Below are 25,828 nucleotides of genomic sequence, written 5' to 3'. Positions count from 1 at the left end.
TGCGTTTCCTATTCTATAAAACACCGTAGCGCCATTCCTCTTAGGAGTTGCTGGCATGCTCGTACAAAATAATTGATTGTAGGTGAGGCAGTGCCACACCTTCAGAATTGATATTTTTTATAAGTCTAAAGGGAAAATAAACAATGTCCCCTATCCCTGTTAAGACTCATATTTTTCTTAGCGAGACTTGAGCTCTCGGCCTCCCAAAGTGCCTTTTGAGACACTCGACCAATTTCTAAGACATGGAAAATAAAAAAAAATATGAAGAGATAAGTAAAACCCTGTAGAAATGATCAATTTCAGTATTTTACTTTAGAGTGATTACTCTGTTCTCTCTCTCTCGTTTATAATAATGTAGGATATTTTACATGTGTTCAGCTATTGACTCACTTCCACGCGGATTTCATCTGGGATGTTTCAAGGAAAATTCAGGTGCAGTTTCGGATGCGATGCGAATTTTCCCTGAATACCGCCAGGACCTTGACAATTTGACCCCAAAACTTTGCACAGACGTATGTTCCAGAAATGGTTTCGCATATGCTGGCGTTCAATTTGGGTTTGTATTATAATTCTCAATTGATTGTTTGAACTCTTGAGAAACAGGGCCGGATTTAGGGGATGGCCACATGGGCCGCGGTCCATTGTGGCAAATTTAGGGGACGGCAAATTTTGCAATATTGTAGGTATCAAAAAAAGAGAGAAAAAAATCGGATTCAGAAAATAAATTACAATCGAGGAAAGGCGACAAAATCTCTCATTTCCTGAGGGTAAAAGTATAGTAATTTCTAATTTTGTCGTCTTTCGGTGATACAAGAGACAACACCCTTAATTAGTCGAGTTGAGAGAGAAACCAAACGCGCAATTTAACCTGGAACGGGGCGGCGCGGCGGTCGGCATGAAATGCATAGCGCCTACAAGATTGCATGAATACTTCACGCATTGCGTCAAACACACTGCGATCAGCGGCTGTCGGCTTGAAACGCTTAGCGCCTACAAGACTGCATGAATACTTCACGCATTGCGTCAAACACAGTGCGCTCAGAAGCGGTCGGTGAGAAACGCACAGCGCCTATTTGACTGTAGGAATGCTTCACGCATTGCGTCAAACACACTGCGGTCAGTTTGTTCTTTCATAATTTTTTGTTCATTTCTTATAAATGGAAGGCCTTGTTCACATAGAAATAGGTTTACGGAACTTAACTTTCGCGCAAAATTCAGTGAACTGTTGCTGGTATAATGTTGACAGAGCTTCGCAAAAAATGTGTCCAACACGAGTAAACACATCTTATGCACCCCTCCCCGCTGCACATTCACTTGATGGTTTTTATTGGTGTTTCAAAACGAATGAGAAGGGGGCGGCAAAACACAGGCGGCCCATGGGCGGCAAGTAGGTAAAGCCGGCCCTGTTGAGAAATCTTTTCGTAAATCAGTCTAATAAGCCCCTCAAGTCGGAAAAATGTCAATTTAGGGGTTCATCGGTTTTCGTGTGTTTTTTTTTTCTTTTTGTAGCTTGCCTCCCTTTTAAGGGCGTGCTACGATCCATTGGAGCAGACCATTCAAATGAATCACATCATTTAGTTCTGCTTATCTTTATACTGGCTTTTTTCAGTTATTAATCAACAAATTTCTCGAAAGGATTAAAAGAAAACCAATATGCTATACATTTTAACCATGTTTATTTCAGGTACTAATTCATGCCGAAGCTTTTCAAACCGCCAGGGTTCATCTTCAGGGCGAAAAATGAACAAAAAACAAACAAATACAAGACTTTCTCGTCCATAGTAACAATGAAAGCTGACAAGTGATGCTTAAAATACGCGAGTGCTATGTTTATCTTGACGCTACATGAATTTGAGTTTTGTAAAATTTTAGGGAAATTTCTTTTTAAAAAAAGGAGGGGGATTGTTGCCGGGGGGTTTACAAATGCAATTATTATGCCCTAGCCTATGGAAAAAATGAAGTCAACAGCACGCAGTGTTCCCAAGCGGTCTCCCATCTAAGTACTAACGGCGCCCGACGTTGCTTAACTTCGGTGATCGGACGAGAACCGGTGCTTTCAACGTGGTATGGCCGTTAACGACCATTGATCAGCTTGCGTCGTTCCTTGGCCGTTGCCTACGATAACGGACGTTTATTCTTGCGTTCTATGTCCTACGTTTCACTCTCGTAGACAACGACTCCGACCTGTCATCGACCCTTCCTCCATCCCCTATCATCTAATAGGTAGTTCAGTACAGGCATTAGGAACTAAACATTTTAAGGAACACGGGGTTTTCTCTTTAGCGCAACAAGGCCTTGGTGCCGTCCATAAATGTCTCAAGGCACTTTGTCGAAGAAGAGAGGGTCGGGGTCTACCTTAAGGTTGAGGGGGTAGTTGGGTAGAACCTGAAGGTCTGTACAGAACTTGCTCACAGCTAAAGACCGCGAAAAATAATTTCATACATAAGGAGGGCCGAATTTTAAGAGAGGGGCTTCGTCAGCCTCTGTTCCCATAAAAATTGTAAGACAGTACCCCGTCAGAGAAGCTGTTAAAGGCACATTGGAGGGGCTTGGAGGACAAGGCACATAAGTGCAGTTTTTGAAAACATTGAGATAATAATGATTTCAAGTAAAACTAGTCTTAATGCATATTCTGTGAAAAATTCGTTCCAAAATTCCAATTTTTAAGCATCAAAGAGTCAGTTCGAACCTTATTTCCGCCATTGAGATCCATGTAATATTGAAACTTCAAACACGTATTTCTCGAAACGGCAAAAATCGCACTTATCCGCCTTGTCCTCCAAGCCCCTCATTTAAAGTTCTCAATGTTGCCTTTGATAGTGCATAAGTGGTGAGAAAATGAACATGTTTAATGAAAATAATTAAAAATTTTACTCATTACACTTCTGCTCGGATCTTTTTCAGGAAAGAATGTTATTGCTCCAGTATGCCGGTCGATATGACGAAACAAACGGACGAGAAGACATGCAACATGCCGTGCGCTGGCGATGCATCACAGAAATGCGGTGGAACCTTGCGTCTGAATGTTTATGCAACCGGCCACAAGCAGGAAAAAGGTGATTGTCTGTTTATAGGTTGGAAAAAAGGGTTTAGATACCATGCTGTGGATAAAAGGTCAGAAATATCGTCGCTTTTCTGACGTAAGGGCGTATTTCGATTTTCACGTGAACCCTGTTCTCCGTATGGCTCTATGCATCCCGAGGCTCATGTGGAAATAGAGATACGCCCTTACGTCAGAAAAACGACGACATAGGTTTTTGGCACCAAGTCATGTTTGTAAAAGGAATTGCACTCTTAAATTTTCAAAAATACGTATTCTGTGCATAATTTAACTGTAATGGTGATTGATAATTTTAAAATGTCTCTGATTTTGTTTTTCAGCTGAAGAGTCTCCACCAAGTGGGTTTCATTTAGGTTGCTTCAAGGAAAATTCTGGGAAGGAATTTGAGACTCTCGGTAGATATTTTCCTGACTTTCGCCGAGATTTTGACGACCTCACACCGAAACGCTGCCTCGAACTTTGTTTCCGCAGAGGGTTCAAATATGCTGGCCTTCAATTCGGGTATTAACCTTATTTATATCGCAACATCACAAATCACATTTATGCAAACCCGTAAATCCTCTGAAGAATCATTCACAACGTTGAGAGATGAGAGTGGTTTATAATGCGAACATGGAATTTTAGTTTGGGCAAAAAGTGTTAATGGGTCAGTTTTGCCAGTCAAGGAACCGTGTTCTGATACTTGAATCCCGCAGTACAGTGAACCGATATTACACGTTTTTTGAGATTCAATGAAAGCAAAGTTCTCGTCCTTCAAAAAACACTGCGGTTGGCGTCATCCATTGAACGTGTTTCAGACATAGATTCATACAGTCTCGCTAAGGAAGAACGCTGTATGAGCCTTCAGAGGTTGCCAAGTTTCATCCGGTAAAAACCGAGTTTATTGAGAAAATTGTGAATATTTTTTTCCAAATTTTCAGAAAATTTTGTATACAATTTAATATAAAATATCCAAAAATTTCAAGGAAAAATATACATCAATGCTGTCAAAAATACATGTTTATCTTTGACAACTTTCGAATGTTCATATGGCGTTCTTCCTTCAGCGTACGAAGTATCAATGTTACAAAACAGAAAAGAACAATCTTACGTAACCGACTTTTCTGTAACGAAATCCTGTGTAATGAGCTTCACCTTTCGATCGCTTCTGAAGTTTTCTTATTTTTGGTGGTTGATGTATCAAATTTGATTCGAACAGAGTTGAATGCTACTGCACGAATAAAGAACTGGACGAACACAGAAAAACAGTAGACAGCGCTTGTCAAATACCATGCCCCGGCGATGCTGCGAAAAAATGCGGAGGCAAACTGAGATTAAATGTTTATGCAACTGGTCTGACAGGTAAATTTGTGGCTATAACAGAAATTGTCTAATTAACTTATCTATCAATGTTTGAATAATGTTTTTATTATTGTAGTTTTTATAAATCTATGGTCAAAGTGCAAAACCACGTATCCGTTTTTTACCTTGCATAGGTATTTCAAGTAATACTTTATTTTACTTCGGAAAGCTACTCAGCGCAATTTTTTGCGAAGTTCCTCGATAGCTCATCTCTATTAGCAGAATATTCTGTATACATTTCAGGCTATAAAGTTGGCTTTCTTTTCTTCGAAAAAATATAGGAGGAGCGGAAATTTTGAATAAACGCAAGAGAGAAACGTGGTTTCGCACTTTTGTATACGATATTCACTTAAAATGAAATCAAATTCATAATTCTATTTTTTCTTGCATCTCCGAGAGTCCATGACAAATTCAGGGCCGGATTTACCTACGTGCCGCCCATGGGCCGCCTTTAATTTTCCGCCCCCTTCTAATTCGCTAAGTGAACGTGCCGGTAGGGGAGGGGTGTATGAGACGTGTTCACTCGTGTTGGGCTCATTTTTTGTGAAAGCTCTGTCAACACTAACAAAAGTTCACAGAACTTTACGCGAAAGTTAAGTTCCGTAAACCCACCCCTGTTTGGACAAAGCCTTCCATTCATAACAAACGAACGAAAAAATTTTGAAAGAACAAACATAAATGTGGTTTAATTATTTTAACTCCTGCCGTTGCGTCACGCCGATCGCCCCATGTTCGGCGCAATGCTTGAAGTATTCATGAAGTCTTGTAGGCGCTATGCGTTTCACGCCGCGCCGACTGCTGCTGACCGCAGTGTGTTTGACGCGATGAGTGAAGTATTCATATAATCTAGTAGGCGCTATGCGTTTCATGTCGACCGCCGGCCGCGCCGCGCCGCGCCAAAGGCTTCTCCTTTTCATCTCATTAGTCCTCGTCATTATTGCTCTCCGCGCCGCTCCGCTCAAGTTCAAATTGCGTGTTTGGTTTCTCTCTTAACTCGACTAATTAAAGGTGTTGTCTTCTGTATCACCGAAAGACGACAACATTAGATGTTTAGTATACTTTTACTTTTAGGAAATGAGAGATATTGTCGTATATTTCTCGTTTGTAATTTATTTTCTGAATCCGATTTTTTCTTCTTTTTTTTATACCTACATTCAAACAGATTGCAAAATTTACCGCCCCCTACATTTTGCTGCCATGGGCCGCGGTCCATGTGGCCACCCCCTTAATCCGGCCATGGACAAATTATTTTTCGCACATTTTAGAAGGTGACAGTAACATACAATTCATGAATTATTATGTATAAAATTTATTTACTACCTTTATCTGCTAAAGTATATGCCAAATAAGTTTTCGCACTTTAAGAAAGTGACGGTGTAATGCAATGAGTGAAATTGAATTGTGTATCATGGATTTAGTGAATATTTCTACAACGAAATATAAACGTACATAAAAAGTATATTTATCTTAATCCATTGAAAAGTTGGTCTTGTGATTACAGCGATTGACTCTCTTCCAAGTGGATTCCATTTAGGTTGTTTCAAAGAAAATTCAGGTCACGAGTTTGACACCAAAGGAAGATTTTTCCCAGATTTCCGCCAGGATTCTGATCATCTAACGCCGAAACTTTGCCTCAAAATATGCTTCGAAAACGGCTACAAACTCTCTGGAGTGCAGTTTGGGTATGAATATTTCTCTGCAAAACACACTTTGATACGAAAACCTAATTATCCATTTTATTTTGACCATATAGGTGTTTGTTTACAAATGGTCACGATTAGTAAATATTAGGGATAACGCCCTTTGGCCGCTATGCAGCCCGACTATCCTAGCATACGTTACTCGTAAATTTTTCGGGACAAATTCAGCCAGACAAGGAAATTATTTCATCTTGAAGCGCAATGAAATCAATTTATTCCCCAATTTGATTCAAGTAAATACATTTGATTTTTTTTAAGAACTGGAAGTTTGAACTGACGGACTCAAAAATTGGCAAGCTTTCTCTACGACCGAAGTTCTTAAAATGCTGATAACTAGCACCATTATTTGGACCATGTTATAAATAAGGGACCAAGCCAGATCAGCTGTCGTCAGATTTAATTGGGCACTTTCAATTTTTACAAGAAAACGATTGTGCGGATTTTTTTTTGCAAATTTCATCGAATTTTCTGAAAAGTACGAAGCAAATTCCTCAAAAATTTGAAAAAAATCCGCACAAACGTTCTCTTCTACAAAATTGAGTTGCTCTGTTAAATTTTGCAATAGCTGGTGTGGCTTGGTTCCTGTCTACTGAGCGCAATCCATTTAGAAGCTTTTATACCAGGCAGTTCTCTTTTTAAACTCATTTATTTATACTTATTTTAGGAGGGAGTGTTATTGCACCAATAAAAAACTGGATATTACTAAACAGACGGATGAAGACTCATGCAAAATGGGGTGCACTGGAGACTCTAGGCAAAAATGTGGCGGTGTCATGAGATTGAACGTGTACGCTACCGGAGTGTCAAGTAAGATTTCATCATACCTCTGACGCATATGGTTCTGCCAGATTATGCATTGTACAAAATTGATGTCATCCCTAAACTCAGATAAAATTGTTAATGAGAAAAAAGGAACCTCATTACAAGGGAGAACATTTTTCAGGCAAGCGATTTGTATGACAATTTGGTCGACAAATCGAGTTTGTACTGTTGTAGACGTAAAAAACCTTCTATCACTAGAATTAAGCTAGGCGGGTGATTTATTTCCTTTTTTCCCCAATGAGGGCGTCAAATTGTATGCTAATCGCCAACTTGCTCATTCTGAGCAAACAAAATAAGGCAGAACGAAGCTATGAAAGGGTTTTTCTTTTAACTAAATTTTCCAAACCGCAAACTTAAAACTGCGCAAAACTTCGGTCTATCGTTCGGTTTTGTTGTAGGTGGGTATAGAATGTTCCTTCAACTTACATTCATTTTCCGAAAAAGCTTCCTCTTTTCATACGTCAAATTCCGTTCATTGATTAATCATACAATTCTGTTTATCGTTTCAAAGGTATCAATTCTCTCCCAGACGGATTTCATCTGGGCTGCTTCAGAGAAACGGAGGGCCACGATGTTCAAAATTCTGAACGGATCTTCCCTGATTTCCGTGAGGATTTTAACCATCTAACTCCGAAACTGTGTCTCCGGTTGTGTGCCAAAAAACAATTTAGATTAGCTGGCGTTCAATTTGGGTAGGAAGCTACATTTTGTTGAGCAGCTTTTTTTTTTATATCATAGACATACCTAAAATTTAGAGGCTTTTCTGGGCATCGATTGCCCATTTAAGAGAAAACTGTAAAAGTTATCAGCTTTAAAGAATCTTATTTGGACAGCACTTTGCAATTTGGACTTATAAATTCTGGCTCATCTAAAAAACACTTATGTGCATAGGGAAACTAATGGCACAAACGTTGTTCTTAAACCGGGCCGGAATTAATAGTTCCTAATTGCAAAATGTAGTCCATTTAGTGGCTTATAATTAAAGGCATTTAAATAAAAAGAAACTATATCCATTCTGACACGATTCATAAGATCCATAAGAGCACACGTATTACAGGGCTCATGTCAAGTTCAATACACGAAAAAATGCGAATCGATTCGCTCCACGGAGATTTCTGTAAAAAAACGTAAACGAACAGGGTTTTTTTAACACATATTTTAGTATTGTTAATACAGAAGTTTATCAAGTTATCCAAACAATATTAGTTTTTTGTCATATGGATCCATAAATACTTAGTTTGATTCGAATTCGACAAGTGGTTTATCTCTGAGACTTTGAATGAGTAATAACGTTGGGGATCCCTGTAGAGAGGGTTAAGATTATCTAAATAAACAACAAAGGGAACGAGAAAGTAATAAAATCTTACAGGGTTGAAATGAGAGCATACTCTGCAGATTGTAAGTATGGAATTTTTGGCAGGAAAATGTTCAAATTTTGTGAGTGCAAGGTCCAGATTCTGTGCTAATCCAGCCTGGCTATGTTACTCAAACAGAATCCCCTAACATATTGAAGGGGCAATGTTTTATATTGTTACTGGCCTATTAAGTACATTATGCATGATTCTAGGAAAGAATGTTACTGCAGCAACAGGAAGTTGGACATGAGTAGACAAACCAAACCAGATGAATGCAAAATGACTTGTTCTGGAGATGTCTCTGAGAAATGCGGAGGAGTATGGCGTATGAATATTTATGCAACAGGAGTTTCAGGTGAAGCAAAAAACCGTTTAATTGGCATCGCGTAGTTTTAGATGGGTGTGTGATTATACTCTTGTCGAAAAATTGTCCTGATATTAAAGAACGAGCCAGAATGAGAAGCTGAAAAGGAGGAGGAAAAAGAGAAAAAAAGTAGAAAGAAAGGGAGAGAGAGAAGAGAAAAAAAGATTGAATCTATGAAAGGAATTTTCAGCTGTTTCGTGCAGGCAAATGAGGATCCTAAAGAGATCAAAGGCGGGACACGAGGCTGTTCGGGAGAATCGGAAATCTGCATTGAGGGTTGCATACCGACAAGAAATCCCGAAGCCAGGCTAACATGGTTGCCATGTTTATGGCATTGCTATTCATAATATCAGCCTTATTCCTTTAATATCTTCTCAAAACTCCCCACTCAGTGTTGCTTCATTTCAACAATTATTCTAGCAATCCTCGGGTCAAAAATACCCGAGTCTATCAAACGCAGGGTTTTTATTTAACCTTTGCTGAAATTTTCAGAGGCTGGTGACGAAAATCACTTGCAGGATAAAGTCGACTCATCGACTCAGCAGACTATGTCCACAACATCAAGTTCTTGCGTGCCCGCAAGAACGATGATCACCAACGAGAAGGGTCCAAGACGACATAAACCAGCTTGTAAAAATTCGGTCATTCTCTTTGACGATTTCGAAAAGATTGATTTGGATCGGTGGCAGTATGATATCAAAATACCATCAAAACCGGTATGTTTTACCTTACAAAGTAAGGCGCGGGTTTATGAATCGTATTCGATATGTATCATGTTTTGGCTTAAAACAATAGAACCTCGAACAAAATTTTTAGGAATCAAGTTGTAAAAGCTGAAAAAATTCAATCTCATTTTTCAATGTCATTTTACACTCACGAGAATCAAGAATCCATCACAAGAAACCCCATCCCCTTAAAAAACTCAATTGACTTTTGAGGCTATGTCTACATGTTGAACCAATCGACATCGATACAATCTCACCTGTTTGATGTATCGAAACGATCCATTATGAGGAGTGACACCACCAGGATTTTATTTACTTTATATTTGATGAGCTCCTAGTCTCCTGGTCTCTAACTCTACTTTTATACTCCTGCGTTCAAGTCTCCTGCAACGAAAGTCACAGTGACTATCATTAAAAAAATTATGAAAAATTGTTTTTACTCGTCTTGTGAATCCATGAACTCCGACCGATTTTCATTTACTATGCCTTGTCTCACGTAGTTTCATTTTATTGTCACAGGATTATGAGTTTAGCGTCTATGATTCTAAGCCAGAAAACATTTTCATCAAACACGGAGCGTTGCACATTCAACCGACGCTTTTAAATGAAAGTTTCGTTGAGAATGGGAAACTTGAGTTAGAAAGGTAACGCTTGCTAATTTACGTTTTTCTGAATACTATTAAACCCTTATTGACGCACATACGATTGGCATCAGATGGCCCAGATTGGCCTCAATGAACTTTTGAGTAATGCATAGCAACATTGGAGCTTGTGTTTTCGTGCGTTTTAGGGAGAAGGTTGAGGAGACAGTCTAAGACCTTAAGGTTCACGTATCATGTTACGGCTACAACTGCATAACTGACCAGAGAGTAAAGAAGACCTTCTATACTCTCTGTAACTAACCTCAAGAAAAAGTACCTTGATGCATAGAGGCAACATTTTTCAACAGTCGATTTTATTTCAAGTAGGATCGAAAAATTGGGTGTTCAGATTTGGACGGAGATATTTTCTGTTGTCTTAAAAAAAGGAATCGGCCCCTGAAATTATTGTTTCACATTTTTTATAAATTGCACATCCTCGTGAGATTTCATGAAATATTTTAAGGAAAGACCCTATCGACATTTCGAAAAGGGCCATTTTTGGGCCCACTCTACAGCTGAATTTCCCCAACCTAATGGCATTTTTTCCTCGTTAAAGATCTACATTTTACGGAATACACGATGATTCAGTAATGTTAGGTCTTTCTTTAGGTCTAACATTGGCCTAAACACGGATCTCTAAAGGCCGAAATTGTCGAAAAATCCGGATTTTTTGGCATTCGACCTCAAACCCGCTTTACGCCGAAATCGGCCTTCAGATCTGTGAAGGTCAGTATTTGTTCCGAAAAAATCCGAAAATGGCCAAATTATGATGCATTCCACAAAATACAGACTTGCGTTGAGCAGAAAATCGTAGAGTTGAGGAAATTCAGGGTGGACTCAAAAACAGCTGGCTACTTCTCCATCTCTGTCTTCAGCATGTTCCTTATTTCGATTAAAGTGACCGTGATAAAGAGCATTGGTTATTAAGCTGTATCATCCAATTTTCAGATGCACAGGGGACGTGTTCAATGACGAATGTACTAGAGGGACTGAATTTTTCATCTTACCACCGGTTCAGTCCGCTCGGATCACATCGAAACAAAAGTTCAGTTTTCAGTACGGGCTAATAGAGATTCAAGCCAAATTTCCCTCTGGTGATTGGATTGCAGCAGGTTAGACCTATCAAGAAAGTGTTTGTATGTCTCCTCCAAATAGTTTTCAGTATCATGCATAGTGCTTGGTTTTTTTTTCTTCGTCCATGTATGCTCATTGCGGTAAGAGTGACTCTTTTCCTTACCTTTCAATTGCAAAACAGTAATGAAGACGAACATAGTTTAGATAATCAGTTACTACGATATCGGCGAATAAAGATGAAGAATGCATATCTTTATTGCAACATTTCAAAGTCTTTGATTATGTTTTATGTTTTTCTATTTAAAAATGAAAGAAAACTTCTCCAAGAAATTTTCTGGGAATATTTTTGAACGATTAAAAAAAATTACAGAACCTTTCAAGGAAAACTATTCTCTTTTAAAACAATTAAACATGAGCAGAGAATATGAGGAGATGCATACTTTTTGACTTCAGCCATCGATATAAAATACTCAGCATAAAAGCGGATCCAAAAGATGATCCAGATCACGTATCCATGTTGGCGACGTTGCAGAATTCCTGTCATACTTTACCTATATCTTTTCTTCGGAAAGCTAGTTATTGTAATTTCTTGAAGAATCTCTTGATTAATCCACCAGAGGAGCAAAATACATTATTCTATAAAAATTTCAACCTATAATGTTGGCTTGTTTTCTCTTCAAAAAAATAAAACAGAGGCGGGAATTTTGAAATACCGCAATAGAGATACGTGGTTTTGGCACTTTGGCCATCGATGTCGACATTTGGGTGATTCCTGGCCTAACTGTCGATTTGAAGACAGTGATCCCGATTATCAATCTATTTATGGTTAAAATCTAATATTGCCTAGGCGAACTCTTAAGTTAGATCATTGTTTAGCTTGTTGCTTTTTGACTCATCAGGTAACTTTATTCCACTTCTTCCATAGTAATTCGGAAAAAATATGCCTGTTTTGTCTAATTGCGACACCCGCCTCGAACATACACTTGTCAAATCCTCCCTCTGTGATTTCCCTAAGAACGTCTTTTCTACAGAAACATTGAAACGATGTTTATAGATATACGACTGATTCCTGTTACTTACTCTTACGGTCCGTTTTACGAGTCCGGCACCATTCGGATACTCTCGAGAGGGAACTCTAACTTAAAAACTGAGGATGGCCGAGAAATAGGAGGGCGGACCGTGGAGGCCTCCGCAATGCTAGGTTATGGGGCCAAGGTCAGATCGAAATCAGTATATTACAATGATAAGTCCGAATGGCATCAGGGATTCCACAACTTTACCATCCTATGGACCCCAGGTAAGCTCTCAATGTGAAAGAAAGTTTTGTCATGATTTCTAGTTTTAAGGGAGCGAACTGTGCCAAATTTCACTGAAACCCTTCTTTTAATAAAAAGAACTCCACTCCCAAACCCACCCCCACCTTCACCCCCACCCACACCCCCACCCACACCCCCACCTTCACCCCCACCCTCACCCTCACCCCCCACCCTCACCCCCACCCTCACCCCCACCCTCACCCCCACCCTCACCCCCACCCTCACTCAAAGACCTAAGCTTTCCTGTCCAATGAAAGTATCACATTGACATTGATTGTCTCGAGTCATTAACATACATTTTTAAAAACAGCGGCAACAGTGAAGTCCTTTTATTTAATTTTTAATTGAAGAGTGGGTCTCTCACGATTTTTTTTTTGCCCATTAAGTTTTAAGTTAAGAAATTAAGTTTATTTCTGATCTAAAAACACTGACTTTTCAGAGGTGTTTTTTAAAACATCGATTTTGATGCAAGCGTGTGTCCGCCCTTCGCCCTCTCTCGATTAAAAATGGATGACTTTCGCACTTTATTTGTAAAATTATAAGAATCAATACAGAACTGTTGATTCAGTTGGATTACAGTTGGATTACAGTTACAAAAATTAGCCTTTGAACAATTCAGGAAGTTTTTTATGGTCGCATTGAAAAATAAATCCAAAAAAAGTTAAGAGAATACAAAAAGACAACAGTTTACGTTAGATTTTCTATTTCTTTATTCACTACTTGTTTTAGAGAATTGGAGCACACACTCGAAGATTTATCTCCTATACCCGAGAGGTAATATCGTTCCATGTTTCAAATAAGTGAACATCGATCGTGTAATTCAGGGCCGGATTTACCTACTTGCCGCCCATGGGCCGCCTGTATTTTGCCGCCCCCTTCTCATTCGTTCTGAAACTTTAATAAAAACCATCAAGTGAACGTGCCGGAGGGGGCGGGTTGCATAAAACACGTTTACTCGTGTTGGACACATTTTTTGCAAAAAAAATGTGCAAAATATGAATGTGGTTTAATAATTTTAACTTCCGCTGCCGCGCCGCGCTGACCGCACTGTATTTGGCGCAATGCGTGAAGTATTCATGCACTCTTGTAGGCGCCATGCGTTTCCCGCCGACCGCTGCTGACCGCTGCTGTGTTTGACGCAATGCGTGAAGTATTCATGCAGTCTTGTAGGCGTTACTATGTGTAACGCGCCGACGCGACCGCCGCGCCGAGGGCTTTTCCATTCAGACTCAAGTCCTCGTCATCATTTCACTCTGCGCCGCGCCGTTCTAGGCCAATTTGGGTGCTTGGCTTCTCTCTTAACTCGACTATAATTAAAGGTGCTGCCTCTTGTATTGCCGAAAGACGACAAAATTAGAAATTACTATACTCTCAGGAAATCAGAGATTTTGTCGCCTTTTCTCGTTCGCAATTTTTTTCTGATTCCGATTTTTTATACCTACGTCCAAAAAGAGGTCAAAATTTGCCGCCATGGGCCGCGGCTCATGTGGCCACCCCCTAAATCCGGCTCTGGTATAATTTTCGATCTAAGTATTTTTCCTCTATATGTAAGAGAGACTTTGCCTCTCGTTCACCAGACACACTCCCGCACAGAATTTTAAGCTGAATATGAACGCTCTTATTATTATTTCCAGATGATATTATGTTTATGGTTGATGGAAAGCAGCGGCAGAACATGATGTCAAATGCCCCCGGCTTGAAACTCAGCGATGCAGTCGGCTTTCCCAGCTCTGAAATCAAACTCTGGAACACGGGGACGTCCATTGCTCCATTCGATCGACCTGTAATTAATTTCAGTTTTTAATCACTTAGTATTCAGTTTATTTATTACTAGGGGCTACACCCTTAACCGCTTTGCGGTCCTACCCCTTGCAGCACTTTGCGCCTCAGGCGTTGTGCGTTACGCGTTTTACACTCATGATTTTATATAAGATAGAGTAAGATTTAATTCTGGTTTCAGTAGAGAGATGAAACGTATTTTAAAGATATACACTCAGTTCTTGACCGACAGGTCGATTTTTGAATCGTTGTTGAAAGACCTCTATCGATAGATATCACTGATCGGATATGACTTTATCGATAAAGGTAATTCACTAACGATTCAGTGATGCGATTCTTTTGGTGCGAGACGGTTCCCACACTACATATTCTTGTAGACATATGCCGGAGAACTGGAGTAAGTAAATATTTCAGGGTCACATTGGTTCCCCATGAATTTGAAATTGGACTCAGTGAAGGAGGTGCCAAGTTTAGGTATAAAGGGGGGGGGGGCGCTTTTTTCACGTGGGGTTTTCGTATTACATAGCGACGATGAAATGCCCAAACCAAGTACCTCGTTTGCGGTGTTTTGAAACTCCACTTTTATTTAATTTCTTTGAGGAGCCCAAATCAACATCATTCATTGATAAATTTTCTTTCGCTCAGCGATGAAAAATCGCGTACGTTTTCAAGACTAGGCGTTGAGGGGTTTGCATAAGGGGGTTGCAAATAAAGTATGTTAGGAAGTCTGCAACGTCACAAAGCGAGATACGTGGTTTGGAAGTTTCGCCGTCGATATCGTCGCTTCTCTGACGTAAGGGCGTTTCTCTATTTTAACGTGAGCTGCAGAAAGTATGAGATTATACGGAGTGCAGGGCTCACGTGGACATAGGGATAGGCCCTTACGTCAGAGGAACGACTATAAAGGGGAAGTGACGTACGAAAGAATCACTGGGCCTGGAAGATCTACATGAAAGTCAGTCCTTGCATAATTTTACCTCTGCACAACTTGTTAAAGATTTTGGAACAATTTAAAATAAACTTTTATGTGCGGACTTAGATACGCAGACAAAAAGGATAACATTTATTTTTAAAAGAATATGATTTTTCTGCTATTTCATTTGAGCTAAAGTTATTGCTACTCGGCGACATTTTCTGTCACGATATGGTACATCGGAAGATGTAGACCCAACGCCATTTAAATTACGGATTTTTATTTTTATTTTCCTCCTCTAATTTTGCATTTTCCCCTCATCCTTTCCTGTTTAGGTAATTCATACTCTCGAATCACGTATTCTGAAGTTGTTTAAAATTCTTTTCTCCTCGCATTTTAGTTTCACGTAAGTCTTGGTGTTTCTGTTGGTGGTATACGAGACTTTGAAGATGGATGCGATAACAATGGCAAACCAAAACCATGGTCCAACAGCGACCCTAGGGTAATACTATTATTTTTCCTTGTAAAAGTTGTTTTGGGGATGAAGAAATGAACAGCAAAGGAAGGTTTACTCGTCCCTTTTGACCGAGAATAAGTTATGTTATATCTTGCATTCATTTGCTGATGTCAAATTGACTCATATCTCAGTATTGGATAGGTACCTAAAAGCAATTATCATGATTGACATCATATCATGATGATATATATTTAATGTTAAACACTCATACTGAACACTCTTCCCCCTCAGTCTTATATTGGTACTCATTAGAGCTCAAAAATGTTTGACTCTAATTGAAATTTTTGAACTTTTTGGCCTTGTTTTCCCCGCAAAATTGTGTGGATCCACTACTATGTTACCTCCTTGTTACCTACTGTTGGGCCACATTTCTTGATGTTTCTTTCTCATTTAATATTTAAAGACAAGTGCACACAAAGATTCAATTATTACAGGTATTTTCTTACGAGTATAATCTTTTTTTTTTATTATTATTCTTCAAATACATGTTACAACCACCTACTAGGTGTAAATTAACTTTTCTTTACAAATAAAGTAACTTAGAAATTGACTAACGTCTAATTTTTGTTTTTAGAGTATAATCTTAATAAATGAATATCGATGGTTACAGTGTGACACAACGTAGATGATCTCCATTGCGCAGTGTTTCAGAATATCCGCTTCCATAGTTTACTTCTTCCAAGAGGAACTATAGTCAGCTTCATTGCTTGAAACTTAAAATTCATACAGAATATTCTGGTAACACAGAAGAAAAATCAAGGAAGTTTTCAAGAAATCACGTTGACTAGTTTCCCACGGTATGACCGGAAGTTTACAACGTCGCAAACGAAAATACGCGGTCTCGCACTTTAACCATCGATATCAACCCTTGCAAAATCGATTAACTTTTTATCATTAAAACGTTTAACCAATTGTAAATTTTGTTGGCAGGCAATGACCGCATTCTGGAATAACCGGCAGGAATGGCAAACAACTTGGCAGAAAGGAGATTCGGCATTTATTGTCAAATCGATAAAAATCACCGCAGTTTAACTTGACGACTGTAAATGATGATGAAGTTTCACTTACAACTGGAGACGCCTGAAATAAAAATGTGGATGTCCGATTTATGTGACGCATTAGCTGCATGAATATCTGGCTGTTTTGCAATCGTAGTTTGTCGCTCGTCTTCATAGTTAACTGGAGTCACGATACATACATTCTGTCTTTTCTTGGAATAATAAAGACAAAAAGACTGCGTGAAAATGTATTAATTTATTATTAAACTTTACCCGTTTTGGCATGTCCACCATTGTAAATGCTCCTTTCTCCTTATTACAGAATCTAGACGAACTGACACCCCCACTTCCAATCCGCAAGAACTGGATGGTAGATCTTAAATGATGATAACTACGATTTGACTATCGGTAGACCAAACGATAGTTAAATTTTGAAACCGACATTTTAAGCATTTTTTTTTAAGAGAAAAAAGAGTTGCGCTCATTCTTCGCGCAATTTTTCGTTATTCGGACGCAAACCCGCATTTTCACCAAAATCGTCTTTCAGACCCATGTTTAGGCAAGATCCCGAAAAGAGACCGGAAATAGTTAAATCATGATATATTTCTTGAAATGTAAACTTTCAATGAGCAAAAAATCCCAGAGTCGAGGAAATTCAGGGTGGGTCAACAAACGACCCTTACCGATACGTCTCCTTTCCGCAGAAAATTCTTCATAAATGATGTTAAAATCACAGAAATAATCTTGCGTAAAAATCACAGAAATTAAAGAAGAGAAAAAAACGTTTATTAGTGTCACAATAAAAAAAAAAAAAATAATAAAGACAAAAAATGAAGTATAACGGATAGTCTGCAACGTCACAATGGTTGGTTACTGAGCTCACATTCAGCTATCGATATGCTAGTGATATACCTAGCGAAAAAATGATAATTTTGGATCGTCGAGATGAACTCAACCTCATGCGGAAAACCGGTTGGATGCCGACGCGACGCACTATGGTCCCAATCCGCTCGGGAGCGCTCAAAAATCGATATTTATGAAATTGGACGACATTTTTTTTTCGAGTCAAAATTGATTAATATAGTATCTACGGGTCATAAACTACACGTAGTATACCTCGAAAAAATTTCTAGTCACTTTGAAAGTGTCACAAACTGTGCGAATAGTCGGATATGTATTTTCTGACACGTGAAGTGGCTATTTCTAACAAAGCGTTCGGAGCCTCTCCTGAATCATGAAATGTTCTCTCAGAATTCTTGCTTATACCATTTTGTAGAGGACTCTAAGAGGATTGTAACGCACTAATTACAATTTTTCTCCGAGGCATTCTGATACATTCTACACAAGGTAGAAGTTGGGTACCTATTTTTCATGAAAAAATGCCGATTTTTCCCACGTACTTTCATTTTAAAAAAAAGTCACCAAAGGTCACCTAATGAGACACCTTTAGGGAGCTTCTACACATCCTTGGGAAGCTACAGTAGAAATATTTCGTGCTTTGGTTTGCTTTTTCTCGAGAAATCGAATTTATTAGGTCTCTAAGTCGGTGGCTAAAATAACGGTATTTAGCAAGTTTAGCCATCGATCAATCTGCAGTCGTCTTAAACTTTTTTGAGGCATGCGACACCTCCAAAAACGTGCTTAAGTAGTCTCTATGAATCCTTAAGAAGGATTTTAAACCAAAAATTGTTGGTTCTTCTTGCTTTTTGAACGAATTTTGAATCTTTTTCGTACCTGCGTGTTTCCTTCAAAATACTGTATTACAACCCTGGAAAGCCCCTCGAAAAATATTCTGAGACATTTGGCACCTCCAGAGACACTTTTAAGTCGTTTTTACAGATCCTTAGGAAGGCAACCGAACCAAAAATAATTGCTTCCGCCTGCTTTTTCGACCAAATTTGAATTTTTTTACGTGACTACGTGTTTGCCCCAGAAAAACTCAATTTTTTGCTCTGAAAAACACCTGTAACTGCAGCCCTAACACGTGCTAAGCAATTTTGCATCTACAGAGACGCCATTATGTAGCTTCTATGAATCTTTTCGAGGTTGACCGTTTCGAAAAAAATTTGGTTCCCCCTACTTTTTGAGATTTTTTGAAAAGTTTTCCGTTCCGCAGTTTTATCTTTAAAAATGCTCTTTTCCATCGTAGAAAGTACCTATTGATGTAAAATTCCTTACTCCCCGAATATTTATCCATTGTTGATTGAATTTTCCTTAACGTGACAATATTGCACCCCCCGCTCTTCAACATTGTTATGTACCCGATTTGCGTTTCCCGGCAAATCAACATAAAGAAAAGTCTTCTCTGAAGCATTATTTCGACATTTTTAAAATACAAATGAATTTTAGATCTATGTCATTTTTTTCAGTTTAGTTTTCCTTAGAAAAAAAAAAAAAAAAAAAAAAAAAAAAAAAAAAAAAAAAAAAAAAAATTGGGGGGGGGGGGGTGTCAAAAAATTAAAACATCCTTAATTTTGCATGAACTGTACATGTATGTGCAATGAACGCATGGTTTTCATCCAATCTAAGCAAGTATAACAAGCCAATCGTATGGCAGTTTGTGATTTATGTGAAAAAATGACGGTAACTTTTGCAAATGATTTTTTAGGGAAAAACGGAGGTCAAATTCGGATTCAGCGCATCAAAATTATGAGGATAACATATCTTAAATGTATTTATACTCAAACGGAGAGCCGCTATGATTTTTGATCACTGAAAAGTGAATGGGGACCATAGTGCGACGCGACGATGCTAAATGGAGTGCGCTAAAACGTCAGTCAGTCATTATCAATATTTCATTCTTCACGTTGACCCCTCCTTCCCTGATGTGATGACGTCACGTCTCATCGTTGGCGAACGGACGTGGGAATTTCACCTGCCTTGCCAGATATGAAAGACACGAATAAAAATCAACAATTTAACGATTCGTCTCTCAAGTCCAGTTCCATCATCTCCAGCAAGACTCATCCTTTGCTTACAGTGGTTTTACACCACTTCAGATAACAATTCTACAGTTGATGGATCAATTTGTCGTCTCTCTTACAAAAGGACGTAATTCCATTTCAATGTTGCCAAATTTCCCCTTGCAAAATGCACTTTTTCCAGAGAAATTTTGGGAATTCCTAATTAAAAACTACTTTGATTTTTATTCTTGTCTCACGCAAAGATCAGACTAATTTTCCACAAAAATAGCGCAAGTGCATTCTTGTGAAAAATTGAATTGTTTGAGACAATTTTGCAACCTTGGAATATAGTTACGTTATTTTGTCCGAGAAACGACGAATTGATCATTTCTGGATTTTAGGAATTTTTTCCTCAAAGATCCCCGAATGCTACATCACGCTGGAGTAATTGAGGTATTTTTACGCAAAATTTGACCAAGGAAACTTCCAAGAGTATGTTTCGAGCGAATATCGCAAATCAAAACGCAAAATAATTTATAATATTCACCCGGGAAGTACTTTTGAAGTTATTTCAGTTTGTTCCTCGATCTTAAATGTTGTGGAAAATTACCTGACGGATTACAACGTGATGTGACTTTAGGAGATTCTTAAAGTACGTCCTAAAATTCAGAATTTCTTAGTCTGAATGGTTTTTTTAACTCAAGAGGGACATTTCGAAGCTAAATCCTAGCCTCTGGTCAAAACTGAACAGGTAATCAGAGTACGTGGCTAAGTTCATCTCTAAAAAGTGTACCTACCGCATAATGACCCTGATGACTTATAAAATTGATAACCTCTTATCTTCACGACGTATATTTGCCAGATATATTAAAATACAGCTTACGGTTAGGCATGTTTGTCATTCAATTAGTATTCATGAAAATACCTCATAAATGGATGAAGGGAATTGAAAATATTTATATCACCGTCAAGAGTTGCTAAGATGTACCTACGAGTCTCTCTTATTAAAAATCCCATAAAAAGAAAGGCATTTGAAGAGTGAACAATTATCCTAAGCGCCACCAGATGATACTAAGATTTGTCCACCTCTATCCTCCAACACTGTATTGTAGTGCTAAGGAAGAACGCCGTTTGAGCCTTCAGACGTTGTCAAACTATGTTGACAAACCACGAGTTTTTAGGAACATTTTCAAGTATTTTTCTTCGACATTTTCAGAGAATTTTGTTCCTAATTTGCTTTAAAGTCTACGATAATTTCAATGAAAAATATTCATAACTTTTCTCAAAAACAAATGTTTTCTGGATGTAAATTTGGAAATATTCGAATGTTCATACGGCGCTTTCCCTTAGCATGGTAAAATAGACGGCATCTGGCATGCAGCCTTAGAATAAAAACTCCAGCTCCAAAATTAAAATAACAATGAGACAACTTTTCGATTATAATTTCTCGAAGCAAAGGCGGTCACGACACTTTCACAAGGAACACCACACAATCTTAACAACATCTGATGGCGCTTAGTTTTGAATCTTGATTTTCATTCAAGCTGTCTTTCGACGCGACTCGACGCGATATTCTCGACCTTTGCAAGGCCCGTTGATGATTAAGATGTTTTAAATTTTTACCTCTTTAAATAAATTTGAAGAATGGCGATCATGGAATCCGCTTGCCGTTCCGTGTGACACCCGCCAAATCATTTCCTGCGATTAGCGGTTCGATTTTGTGTTCTTATGCTGAAGTTGGCAACCCTGTGCAAGCAAGATCGCAAATGTTTGGATTTGCCAAGCCAGTTGTTATCCAGCCTCGGTTAAAGATGTACTCATTTAAGCTCCACCGGTTCGGGTTTTCATCCTTGTTTGTGCTTTGTTTTTGTCAAGGTAGTGGTTTTTTTTTCAGGCGATTCCGCCCCCAATAGTTTTCATCCAATCGAAAGCCCACGTGTGAATTTCCCGCCATAGTTCAAGATTCCTGAATAGTTTAAAGTGACGTCATGATGGTGCACGATTACTCAACAATTGATCGTAAGAGGTCAACGACTTCCACCACCGATTGCGTTTGACGTCATTTTTGTTGCTTCTCCGTGGTGATAGGAGAGAGAGGAGGTGACTAGAAAAGAAATGTCGACCATTTTTACTTGAAAGCAGCTCAATTTGCATGTATATACGTGGAAAGTTTCAGCTATTATAGTGGTCACTGCTATTGAGACAGCTGACAATTCCCTTGCTCAGGAAACGTTAAAAATAATGACTTCACCCCCAGCGATCTAACTTTCAACATAGCAATAATTATTTTCAACTTTTGTCTCGTCGATGTACTAAAAGTATCACCATGGGAACAAATTTATGGTCTCGTAGTATTAAATGTGTAACCAAAGCCGAGGGTGGAACTAGTATGGGGCCAAAGAGGGTTGCCTCCCCACAAATTTACTTGGCCCCCTCCAAGAAATGTTAGAGATTTTGCCAAGCACGTCAGACCTCACTTTGAAGCTAGGGAAATCCCCTAACTCCCTCTTAAGAGGTAAATGAGTCACAAATTCTACTTAAGTGGGTTTTTTTTAGTGTCTCCTTGACCCCCTTCAACGAGGTATCCCTCTGCCCCACTCCCTTAAAAATGTCCTAAGTTCGCCTATGGCCAAAGCACAGATGTACCTCGGAGATTTCAAAAACTGATCATAAATTTTCATTAGCAGATTACATTTTTATTTCATTTTTATCCTTTGTTCACTAAACTAATTATAAGGTACGAAAGTTTCATTTGAGGTGTGTATTTCCTTGAATTTTCCTTGGGTAGTGATCAAAAAAGAAAACGGAAGAAAACACCAGGCAATTTTTCCGCAAGAAATGTGCGTATTAAGAATTACAATTCACATAACTGCTCTGATCAGCGGACTTGAAACACGTGCGCGGGCCTTCCTGTAGCAGTCATAATAGTTTATGAACGGCTGAACTTGACCATGACCTTCGCCACTGAGTATTGACCCCTAGGTCACACTGCTGTGATAGGCCCATGCAATTTTTTTCTTTCCTTTATATATCAGTGCCTCTTATCAAGTAGCGTAGGCGCAGCGATCGGGTTTTCCCTTTTCAGAATAAGTGTACAAAATTTTGCATTGTGCTTAGTTTTCAAAAAAAAAAAAAAAAAAAAAAAAAGAAAGAGAAAAAGAAAAAGAAAGAAAAAAAATTGTAAGAGGATATTTAAAAATCTTTCTCTCCTCTTTTGTCAATAAAACGTAAAATCAATATTTTTTGCCATTTATTTGGAGAATTAAGAACGTAATCATTTTTTATTGTTTGAAATGCTTCGACGATGTCTCAGAAGACAGATCTAGGTGATGTTTTTAAAATTTCGAGACTTAAAATTTAATTTTAAAAAAAATTACGGAGGTTTATGGCCCAAAGAAACTTTTACTCCATTGATGAGGTTGAGAAATTCTCTCACAAAATGTACTCCGATAAGTGTTCGACTCAAAATAGCTAAAATCCAAATTTTTCTAAAATTGCCTCTGACTTCCTTCAGATACCACTTAATACCTTATACTCATATTTATGTATATTATGTATTGCTTAGGATTAATACTATTTTTTTCAATAAAAGCCTATCAAAACTATTTAAAAATTGGAATCTAGATCTCCATCTATTTGCGGAGGAAAGAAACTACGAAAACAATTGCGATATATTTTCAAATTCTATTTAATTCTGTCTGTTGTGTTCCGTTCGAGTACTTAATTATTAATTTATTTTATTTTATTAAATTAAACAACCGGAATTTTCTTTTCTTTTCCAGTAACAATTGAAGTCAGTGCTGAATATTTGGGTTGCTATCTAGATCAAAGCGAGAACAGACTTTTGGGCGAAATCAGAGAATGGAGCGATCAACTGACTCCTAGCGCATGCATCGATATTTGTTCAAAGGGAGGTTATCCCTTTGCCGGAGCACAATGGGGGTATGAGCCTTGTAATTTAACTATTTCTCTCTTTCACGCACTCAAAATCCCCCGAAATCATTGGTGGATCCAGCAAATTGGCAACATAGTCTTCTCTCCATTTAAACCTATGAAAATGTATCGATTCTTGGAGGGGCCAGGTGCTCCGACAACAATCGATTATTTAGCATAGGTTGAAGTGGAGGAAATCCGGTGTTGCGAAATTGCTGGATCCGCTTCTGCCCGGAATTTCGTGGCTCCCCCGGTAAAAATTGGCGATAGAAGCTGCGTTTCAAAATACCATAGGAGTTCTTATGGCCGACAGAAGAAGGCGATAGAAAATCATATAGCTGGCTGTAGAAAGTGGACAAAATCATACGGCCGGGCTACACGAAGCGATGAAAAATTATACAGCCGGGCTATAGTTCCTATCGCCGGGCTTTACACTTTATCGCCTGGCTGTTGCTTTTTCGCCATCGGCTATAAAAGGCTATAAGAAATTGTTTAGGAATTCGTGTGTTTTGTAAATCCCTAAGTTTGTACGGAATCACCTTAATATTTACGAAGCGCACATTATATTTTCCTTTACTACATATTTTTTTCATCAATTAAAATGAGAATAATCCATACTGAGTGTCCAAACATTTGAAAGTCATGAGTTGAAAAACGCTAACTCCACGAGATTAAATATTAGAGCCTAACACGAAGCGGAGCGGCGGCACACTGGCGCCTACAAACCTAACAGGGATACTTCACGCATTGCGCAATGCGTGAAGTATCCCTATTAGGTTTGTAGGCGCCAATGCGCGTTTCACGCTGGCTGCCCTCCCGCCGCGCCGCGCTGCAGCGTACGGCGTACCGCGGCGCTTGATGCAACTATTTCACACCAGAGGAATTGCACAGTATCGAAATTGAAGGCGCTCCAATATATTAGGAATGGCAGGCATCCTTCAAAAGTACGGAGCTTTCCTCGCAAAATAAATCAAGATACTACGGCCCAAAAAGAGAGCGGTAGTCCAAAAACTCACTGAGTCCTGGGCATCCGTAATTAGTAACGTTTAGCATATACTTTATCGCCAGGCTGTTGCTTAATCGCCATCGGCTATAAAATGCTATAAAGCAATTGTGTTGCCGGCTATAGAAGCTATTGGAAATCTTACAGCCGGCTGTAGGTCTATGGTATTTTTGAACACAGATTCTACTGCCAATTTTTACCAGGGTCAGTAATGAACTGAACCAGTAACTGTAAAAACGCTGGAATTACCAGACTTTATTTCGTCCATAGGTATTCGTATTCCTACACCCGTATCACTCTACCAGCGAACTATTAAATTAGTTGAAAAACGAAAAAAATTATTAGCTCGATCGCTGGTGACAATAATTTTAAGTCACAAAACATCATTTTCAAATTAGAATATATACGAAAACAATTTAAGATAAATAGGTAATCCTTTCTTTGGAACCTTTAAACTTGTAATTCTCTCATTATTTGTATTTCATTAATACCATGCAGTATTCCACAATAGTTCTTACTTAAAATTAGATGAGTTTTGAATGATTGACACATTCTTTACATTGTATGTTTTCTTTATCTTTCAAAAGATTTGTTGATGTGTTTTCCATATTTTTAAATATACTATTCTCGAAATATACATGACGTGTGCTCTGGTACATTCCTTCAGCTGACAGCCACAAAATCTAACCGAGGCTCCTCTAATTTTACTTCACCCTGCTGTTTGTAGGTCAGAATGCTTTTGTGGGTACAATCGACCGCCTCAAATCGCTAAACGGCCCGAATCCGAATGCTCGAAACCCTGCAGTGGTGATGCTAAGGAACAATGTGGTGGCAATTACAGAATGAATGTTTACACTACAGCTGTGTCAGGTAAACACATTTTCTTACCGTTCAAGAGAGTTGTTTTGCTAGCGTTTCCATAGAATTTGACGAAATGAATACCTGTTTTAATTGGACCGCGTTTAACAGAAAGGAACCAAGCCACATCAGCTGTTGCCAAATTTAACCGGGCACTTTAATTTTTTACGAGAGAAAGTCTCTGTGGATTTCTTTGAAAATTTTAAGGAATCAGCTTCGTGCTATGGAGAAAATTCACCGAAATTTGCACGAAAATCCGCACAACCGTTTTCGTGTAAAAAATTAAATAACCAATTTAAAGTTGGCGACGGCTGATGTGGCTTGGTTCCTTTCTGTTTAACGCGGGCCAATTAAAAAGCCGTCGGGCGACACCGGATCTGGGAAAGTTCCCAAGTAACATTTTTAAAGGGAAAAATTGCAATATTTTAAAGTTAAGTTGTGATTCTTTCACGATTTCTTGGTGATAAAATCGCCATGATCATCATCATCTGAGTCAGTATCCTCGATCTTGTCGCAATTTCATCT

At 38.6% G+C, this 25,828-nt stretch overlaps 1 protein-coding gene and 1 non-coding gene across 2 annotated transcripts in view; one reads left to right on the top strand and one right to left on the bottom strand.

Moving 5' to 3' along the window:
• Nucleotides 1-25,828, top strand: part of LOC109031490 (uncharacterized) — a 46,388-nt gene that overhangs the window by 6,958 nt on the left and 13,602 nt on the right. The window contains exons 6-23 of the mRNA XM_072299623.1: nucleotides 379-556; nucleotides 2,905-3,056; nucleotides 3,382-3,562; nucleotides 4,260-4,402; nucleotides 5,904-6,084; nucleotides 6,767-6,909; nucleotides 7,436-7,616; nucleotides 8,492-8,634; nucleotides 9,136-9,359; nucleotides 9,888-10,012; nucleotides 10,958-11,121; nucleotides 12,138-12,380; nucleotides 14,034-14,182; nucleotides 15,492-15,593; nucleotides 16,539-16,639; nucleotides 21,146-21,387; nucleotides 23,292-23,451; nucleotides 25,173-25,315. Of these exons, the coding sequence (XP_072155724.1) occupies nucleotides 379-556; nucleotides 2,905-3,056; nucleotides 3,382-3,562; nucleotides 4,260-4,402; nucleotides 5,904-6,084; nucleotides 6,767-6,909; nucleotides 7,436-7,616; nucleotides 8,492-8,634; nucleotides 9,136-9,359; nucleotides 9,888-10,012; nucleotides 10,958-11,121; nucleotides 12,138-12,380; nucleotides 14,034-14,182; nucleotides 15,492-15,593; nucleotides 16,539-16,639; nucleotides 21,146-21,387; nucleotides 23,292-23,451; nucleotides 25,173-25,315 (2,955 nt within the window). The remainder of the gene's footprint in view (nucleotides 1-378; nucleotides 557-2,904; nucleotides 3,057-3,381; nucleotides 3,563-4,259; nucleotides 4,403-5,903; nucleotides 6,085-6,766; nucleotides 6,910-7,435; nucleotides 7,617-8,491; nucleotides 8,635-9,135; nucleotides 9,360-9,887; nucleotides 10,013-10,957; nucleotides 11,122-12,137; nucleotides 12,381-14,033; nucleotides 14,183-15,491; nucleotides 15,594-16,538; nucleotides 16,640-21,145; nucleotides 21,388-23,291; nucleotides 23,452-25,172; nucleotides 25,316-25,828) is intronic.
• Nucleotides 1,960-2,078, bottom strand: LOC140224564 (5S ribosomal RNA). Its single transcript, XR_011899845.1, has one exon. It is a non-coding gene; the product is annotated as a 5S ribosomal RNA (ribosomal RNA).

Source organism: Bemisia tabaci, chromosome 4 (assembly GCF_918797505.1).
Source record: "Bemisia tabaci chromosome 4, PGI_BMITA_v3".
NCBI classification, from domain to species: Eukaryota; Metazoa; Arthropoda; class Insecta; order Hemiptera; family Aleyrodidae; genus Bemisia; species Bemisia tabaci.
Note: the sequence above shows the minus strand (reverse complement) of the source record. Positions and strands in the feature narration are given on the sequence as shown.